Below are 8185 nucleotides of genomic sequence, written 5' to 3' on the forward strand. Positions count from 1 at the left end.
TAAAATAGCATATTATTGAATAAACCACACTCATATGAGCTGTATGCTCATGAAAGACTTTAGGTGGTAAATATTTAGTGAATGGATCCACAATTATGGAACTTGTTTATATATGTTCTATAGACACTATATGACTCTGAACTATCTCCTTAACAACTAAAAACTTAATGTCTATGTGCTTCGACTTCAAAGAGCTTATGTTATTCGAATATAGCGCTGTTGATTTATTGTAAAAAAATTAAAAATAAGAAAATCTTAAGTAGTCTTTCAATACCTTCTACAATTTGCAGCCATGTGACAAAAAATTTCGTAGTCATGTCGCTAATTTTGTTGCCTCATAACAAGCTATGAATTCGACTATCATGGTGAAAGAAGCTATGAGTGATTGCTTAGTACTCTTCCAGTAAACAACACCTCCTGCCAGGAGGTAGGCATAGCCCGGAGTAGATTTCTTAGTATCTTGGCATCCCATAAGGTAAGAATTAGAATATACCGATCTCCAGATTATATGACTTTCAATATGTGAGCTTTTATTCTTTTCTTCTCTATAAATATCTTTTAACCCATTTGGCAGCTTTCCAATGATCAGTTCTGGGTTATTCAAATACTTGCCTAACATTCCTAATATGAATATTAGATCCGGACGTGTAAATACTTGAGCATAATTAAGTTTCCCATAGCATAAGCATAAAGAGAATTTTGCATCTGTTTCCTTTCCATCTCATTCTTGGAATATTGATTGAGACTAAACTTGTCACCCTTAACAATGGGAGTATCTCCTTGTGCACAATCTTTCATGCAAAATTTAGCAATTACCTTTGCAATTTAACTCTTTTGTGATAAACAAAGAATTCCTCGAGAGAAATGTCGATGCATCTTAATTCCTAATACAAAACAAGCATCTCCAAAATCTTTCATTTCAAATTTTTAGTTTAAAGTCTCTTCACTTTATACAATAAGCCTATATCACTACTGACCAAAGGTATATCATCAATATAAAGTACTAGGAATATAAATTTACTTTCATTGAACTTGCGATATATACAATCATCAACTGCATTTACCTCAAAACCATATGAGATAATGACTTGATGAGATTTGTGATACCATTAACGGGAAACTTGCTTGAGATCATAAATGAATTTCTTTAGTTTATAGACCACAGACTTTGGATGACCTGACATAAGGTTTTCTAACTGAACCATATACATGGTTTCCTTGATATTTCCATTGAGAAAAGTAGTCTTTACATTAATATGATATAGCTCTAAATCAAAATAAGCTATAAATACTATTATTATCTTGAAAGAGTCTTTTGTTGAACTTGAGAGAGAGAGAGAGAGAGTCTTTTTTGTAATCAATACCTTTCTTTTGGGTAAAACCCTTAGCCACTAGACACGCCTTATATCTTTCAACATTACCTTTTGAATCCCTTTTGATTTTAAATATCCATTGTAACCAATGGGCTTCATAACTTGAAGCAACTTGACAAGATCCCAAATATCATTGTCCTTTAGGAAATTTATCTTATCATTCATTGCATCAATCCACTTTTGAGAATTAGGACTTTTTTCAGCTTCCATAAACCCTATATCAAACTTATATTCTTGAAGAAAGACGATATAGTCACTTAAAATCGCACTTCTTCTATCTCTAGTAGATCACCTTATTAGCACTTTATCTTGAAGTTGTTGTGTTTGCTCTTTAGAAGCAACTTCTTGATTTTAAGTAAGAGTTGTTCATTGTTGTATTAGATTGCATCTAGAACAATGTTAGAAAGCTGATCATTGTTTATAGCTCTACTAGGAAGAGAAATTAAGTTCTTCTTAAAAGACAACATTTCTAATGGCCTTATCTCCACTTTCAAACTCAACTTCCTCAAGGAATATCGCATTCTGATAATTTTCATTAATGTGGGAAATTATTTTTTGCTTAATGAAATTGATTTTGTATCAAATTCGACCAAATATTCAGATATATTTCGATAGTCAATTCATATATATGAATAGACAAATGAGTTCTACTCCTTGAATACATGATTGCTGTATATCTGGATTTGTAAAACAATTTTCGGATGAATAAGAAATTAAAGTATAAAAGTAAGGTTGAATAAATGAAATAAATTGAAAATAAAAATAGGCTGACAGCTCGAGCGGTCAAGCGGGCGAACAACGAGCAGTCTGAACGGGTATGACTATTCATGAAACGTGCTAATTTTTTTGGCGTCTCTCCGACCACAACCTCTCAATCTCTACAAATTGGACCCCTTGATGATTTTTAAACATTCATAATCTTATGCATTGATTACATTACACCAAATCATTGCATAAATCAAAGTTTTCTTGTATCAAAACGCATTCAAAGTAAAGAGTGCAACACAATTTTGATTTTGTTGTTTCTCACCTTATGAAGTGCTTCTACTACAACGAGAAAATCGTTGTATCTTAAGAGATGATTGTCTTAAAGAGATAGAGTTAAACTCTAGCCTCGATATATAATTTCATTGTTGCATTCTTCATTTTCTGCAATTCGTTTTTGCATTTCAAGTAATTTCCTTTGTCTAATATTTTAGAATATAATTTGCACATTCACTCACATACACCAACATTTTGTAACGACATTTCCAAAAACTCACTATTCAAAACTCATTTTCCTAAAAAAAAAAAAAAACCTCTTTTTATTGTATGTCAAATAGGGGCTATGGCCCCTCCCCTCATGTGAGGGAATTGTTTGGTGTAATAGAAACTTTTCCCTTCTCTATTTATTAGGAGAACATTTATTTAAGCATTCGATAAAAGATCGCGCTTCACGTACAGAGGGCAATTATGGAGGTCGGTCAAGGCAGACACAAAGGCAAAGCCCATACAAATTTTATTTTTATGTTAATGTAGGTCGGTCCCACCGACCTATAGCTACGGCGAGGAGGCCCGTAAGCATCTTGTATAACAGTGATCTGTACGCGTGACATTGTTCTCCGATAAATAATAGGACGCGTCATTCGGAATTGCATTAATTATGTTTGAAGTTTGATTGTATCAATTCAACAAAAGGCAGCTTTTTATGATGATACGCATTAAATTCGAGCCCCCCACCGAACAAGTGTCTGTTCCACGCTTTTCTTTCGCTTTGGATCCGTAATCTCTATTATAATCCGTTCTTTTTCCATTTCTTAGCCCCCCTTGCCCCTTTAATCTCTTCTTCATTCTCCTAAATTATATGAACCCACAAATTTTCCTTATTGATTTTCCATTTTTTAGATAAATCCAACCATTTTTTTTTCTTTTTCTATTCATAGTTCCTTGATTTTGTATGATTACGGATTTCTCACAACAGGAAATGGTGTTATCTTCTGTTCTTGTTGTTGAGAGGTGACTGAACAATGAATTGATGAATGAATGAATCAGATCTTATTCTGATTTTTATCGCGCTGCTTGTGGTAGTTTGATGGAAAGAGGGATTATGGTAATGACACGAATTCCTTTGTATTCGTGTCATAATGGATCATCAAGAAAATTAGCTTCTTCGTTGTTGTTTACCTTTTACTTTTCGTCGTTGAGAAATCTGGATGCGGCGATTGTTGCTGTTGATGTTGACAATGTCAGTCAGAAATGTCGATCTTGTTTAAGTCGCAAACAATCACCTTTCGATTCCTATTCCATTGCTTCCGAGGCATTCTCCGAACGCCCACAAAGTTATTTTCCCTGGAATTCAATCATTTGATTCTGGGGTCCTTGTTCTCTACATTCTTGTTTCTACCTGCTGTTTTCTTTAGTTTTCTTGTTTCTGCCTCTGCTTCTGCTTCTGCTCCTGCTGTTTGGTGGTGGCGGCGGTTGTTTTTGTTATCATCGTTTTTTACCGGAATGAGTTCCAGTGCAGCCTCCGAATTGCCTCATTCTGGGAATGGAAATGGGAATTTGTTTGCTTTTTCTGTAAGTAATAGTGGAAACAATAAACCTCTGGATCTGGAGCTTGATTATGTGGAGAAATGTCCAAAGGGTCGATATGTTAGGGTAAATATTGTTAATTTCTTTTTCCCTTTCCGAAATTCCTTGAATTACATTGATGTTTTGTTTTTGAATACGTATTGATTATCCATTAGTTTCATTTGACGATGGGGGAGTTTGTTTGAAGCATATGTGATTGCATTTATGATCTGTCAGATCTGATGATTATCAGACAGATCTATAAGCATATGAAGGTCGTGTAACTTTGTCAATGATTCAATTAAGCTGCAATTGGTTTAATTTGATGAAATACCTATTTTCATGATCTATTATATTTAGATTTTTGTGGAAATGTAATTGTACTCAATATTCCAATATCAAATTCAGGAGCTGAAAATAATTGAAAACTATGAACTCATTCTCATGGTTCAAATATAATTGTGGTTTCAAGTTCATCATGTGCTCAGTTGTACCATAAATCTTGAAATACTGTGGTTATCTCTTTCTTTAAAGGGCTATGATGCCCTTGAAAGTCATAGTTTGAATACAAAATCTAGCACGCACTGTTTATCACAATATTTTCAAGTGTGTTGTTTGTGGTGAACCATTTTACTGATTTCATCTATTTTTTATTCACTTATCTTCAACGGCCTTTTGTTTTCTTTTGCAGCACAGCGAAATATTGGGCAAGGGTGCATTCAAGACTGTGTATGGGTTTAAAATTTGATCCTTCCTTTGCCTATCCATTTCATATTAACTCCGAGAACTGGTATAAAAAATTTATGAATTTGGTTTTTTACTTTTTCTGTAGCTACAAGGCATTTGACCAACTTGATGGAATAGAAGTGGCATGGAACCGAGTGAAAATCGATGATGTGTTGCAGGCACCTGAAGATCTGGAAAAATTGTACTCTGAGGTTCATATTCTTAGGCAGTTGAAGCATGACAATATCATCAAGTCTTACGATTCATGGATTGATGATAAGAAGAAGACTGTAAACATGATTACTGAACTTTTCACATCTGGTAGCCTGAGGCAGTAAGTTAATTTACTTGTTATTCGATGATGTAGGAATTTTAGTGCCATCATTGTGATTTTCTAACTTATGCTTTGTTTGCTTTGGCTGTTAGATACCGTAAGAAGCACAAAAATGTCGATATGAAAGCTATAAAGAATTGGGTGAGGCAAATTCTCCAAGGTTTAGACTATCTTCACAGTCAGAACCCACCTGTCATCCACAGGGACTTGAAATGTGACAATATTCTTGTTAATGGAAACCGGGGGGAAGTTAAAATTGGGGACCTTGGATTGGCGACCATCATGCAGCAGCCTACTGCTAAGAGTGTCATCGGTATGAATATCTTTAATTAGTATTGTATCAAATAGAAATGATTTGTCTGAAAAGTGCTTGATTTCTTTATTTCTTTATTAGGAACCCCAGAATTTATGGCTCCCGAGCTTTATGAAGAGGAATACAATGAACTAGTTGACATATATTCCTTTGGTATGTGCTTATTGGAAATGGTTACTCTGGACTATCCATATTGCGAGTGCAATAACCCAGCTCAAATTTATAAGAAAGTTATCTCTGTAAGTTCATTCACCTTCACTGGCTCATGTATTTTAACCAAATGTATGTAACTGTCATCTGAATCAATGTTGTATTACAGGGTGTCAAACCTGCTTCTCTTAGCAAGGTGAACGATCTTGAAGTCAAGGAATTCATTGAGAAATGTTTGGTTACGGCTTCTGAAAGGTTGTCTGCTAAGGAACTTCTTAAAGATCCCTTTCTTCAATTTGAAAGTTCAAAAGAAACTGTTCGCATTTCATTAAAATTACCTAATGAAGTTCCTAGATCTTCAAGTTTTTTAAATCCTGGGCCACATTCTATGGATATAGATCCTGATTATAACCAGTCAATGTGGACAGACTCCAATTGTGGGAGCCCACGTTCTCTAGAACTGGAATTTCAAAGGGTGCATCAGAATAACAAGTTCAGACTGAAGGGGAAGAAAAATGATGACAACTCAATCTCATTGACCTTGCGAATTACAGACAAGGGTGGTAAGTGGGCTAGAATTAATTTTTTCTGCTCAGTTTTTTACCATATCAAAGTAGCAGTGCATGATCTTTCTGTTTAAAATACAGGCCAAGTGAGGAATATACACTTTTCATTCTACCTTGATTCAGACACTGCTCTCGCGGTTGCTGCTGAGATGGTTGAGCAACTGGAATTGGCAGATCATGATGTAGTGTTCATTGCCGACTTCATCGACTACCTCATAATGAAAATTTTACCCGACTGGAAACCTTCATCTGATTGTCATTCCAGTGGAGAAAGAAATGCAAGTATCTTGGTGGCAAATCAATGGTGGATGCCCTTGGCAGATTCTCCAGCCAACTTCAAGCTTGACCAACATCATGTGTCTGAATTTCATAAAGAAACTCAAATTTGCATGCAATCTGATGGGAGTAAGTTCTACGGTAACCCCAGCTTTGCTTCCTCTGCTCATGATGCATTCTTCACGATTCCATGTTCGGTGAATGCAGAACATGAAGAGTCACAAGGATCAGTAACCTCTGAGGTAATGCTTGAAGACATATCAATGAAGAATGTGAACACTCGCCAATGGGTTGATTCTGGTAACAATGGAATCTCAAAAGCTTCTGGTGATGTTGTGGAAATGGAGTATGGGGATCTATATTATTTTGAGTGCAATATGCATGGAAATGTTAGTGATGAAGTAGAACCTCTACCAATGAAACGGATGACAGAAAAGTCAGAATCGGTTTTCTCTGAGGATCTAAACGCCGTCTCCGTATATAGGAGCTTAGCAAGCAGTTGTTCGTCTTTAACCATAGTCGAGAAAGATCCTGAAAACCAGCTGAAGTCAGAGATTGATGCAATCGAAACCCATTATCAGCAATGGTTTCAAGAAATTTCGAGGATGAGGCATGAGGCATCAGAGGCTACCAGGAAGAAATGGTCGGACAAATAAGTTACCGTTCATTGAGCAAGAATGTCTGTACGAGGATTCCCTGTTGTGTCTTTTTATGTTCTTGTGATGCATCGTTTGGAAACTCCATGATGGATTTGGCTTCCTTCGTAGAATTAATGGTCTCTTTAGACCCCCAATTTATTATTTAGGGGTGAAAACAATCTTTACTTGTCCATGTACATAATTTCTCAGTTCTGGATGTTTTTTCTTTTCGCCTATTACCTGTACTTCATACCTTTTGTTATCGTTACTCTCTCTCTTTCTAGATTGGGTAAATAAATATATTGATCAAAATTTCGAGTACAAATATTCCGAGCATTCCCGGGCATAGATATCAAACATTCAAAAAGTTACTCGGTCTTTCTCGTATCTTTGGTTGTCTCTTATATTGTTGATGGATTGTATGGTGTTAGACCGTTTACGTTAATGTCTAACTGTGCAGCAATATTTATACGAGTATAAGACTTGATTAAGACCTGCTGATTGTCATAATCTGTCTCAAACTCAGATTAAGAAATAAGGCTGGGCAGGTTTGATAGCATAAAATTCTGTCACATCTTATCATATTAGTGCTTAAATTTAATAGATTAGAGGAATGAATGATGATTCAAGGACGTTGTGGTATTTGATGGATTAATGTGTAATTGCACTTATGTTCTGAACTTTTGATTTCTTGTACCCAAAGTTCCAAACCATTCAACCACGTGTTCTTTGTTCAATAGTCGTGAAGTCATGTTTTATAGGCTTTACATTCTTATTCATATGAGCTTAGATAACGATTTTTGCTGATGTGGAATAGCTGCTGGAATTTAATAAGAATATATTTACTAAGCAATTTTACCTTCGCACACCTTGTATGACTTCATATTATCAATGCTCGTCCCCGATCTAAGTTCGCATATGATCTTATGGTTTCTGACATGCTGGTAATGGAATAGGTTTGCGTATGATCTGGTGTGTTATAATAGAAGACATGATCGTGCAGATGGTTTCCATCCAAGTTGCTGTGCAATTGTCTACTTCTCTGAAAGTAAAATGAGCAGTCTAATTGTGTAATGATAGTGAAAGGTTAAAAACCATAATGATCTACTTTACAAAGTTGACGACTGTTGGGAATAAAATCTATCCGCTTGATAGTTATCCAAATAAAACAACAAACTGATAAAGAGAGATGAATATAATTTGACTCTAAACGAACTCTATCGATACAAATCAAAATAGGTTTTATCAGTTCAAATATA

At 35.3% G+C, this 8185-nt stretch overlaps 1 protein-coding gene across 1 annotated transcript; it reads left to right on the forward strand.

The window, feature by feature from the left end:
* The first annotated feature begins 3012 nt into the window (after positions 1-3012).
* On the forward strand, positions 3013-7253 carry LOC111410403 (serine/threonine-protein kinase WNK8-like). Its single transcript, XM_023040717.1, has 7 exons — positions 3013-4010; positions 4615-4652; positions 4756-4983; positions 5076-5296; positions 5378-5535; positions 5616-6009; positions 6094-7253. The coding sequence occupies exons 1-7, from the start codon at positions 3609-3611 to the stop codon at positions 6942-6944; spliced, it is 2292 nt and encodes a 763-aa protein (XP_022896485.1). The 5' UTR covers positions 3013-3608; the 3' UTR covers positions 6945-7253.
* The last annotated feature ends 932 nt before the right edge of the window (positions 7254-8185 follow it).

This window comes from Olea europaea, chromosome 15, assembly GCF_002742605.1.
Source record: "Olea europaea var. sylvestris chromosome 15, O_europaea_v1, whole genome shotgun sequence".
NCBI lineage: Eukaryota > Viridiplantae > Streptophyta > Magnoliopsida > Lamiales > Oleaceae > Olea > Olea europaea.

What these genes read in the sequence shown, in the direction of transcription:
- LOC111410403 (XM_023040717.1), top strand. Translation starts at nt 3,609, where the DNA reads ATGTCGATCTTGTTTAAGTCGCAAACAATCACCTTTCGATTCCTATTC. An exon ending in CAAAGGGTCGATATGTTAGG is followed by an intron (nt 4,011 to 4,614) that starts GTAAATATTGTT and finishes TTTCTTTTGCAG; the next exon opens with CACAGCGAAATATTGGGCAA. An exon ending in AAGGGTGCATTCAAGACTGT is followed by an intron (nt 4,653 to 4,755) that starts GTATGGGTTTAA and finishes CTTTTTCTGTAG; the next exon opens with CTACAAGGCATTTGACCAAC.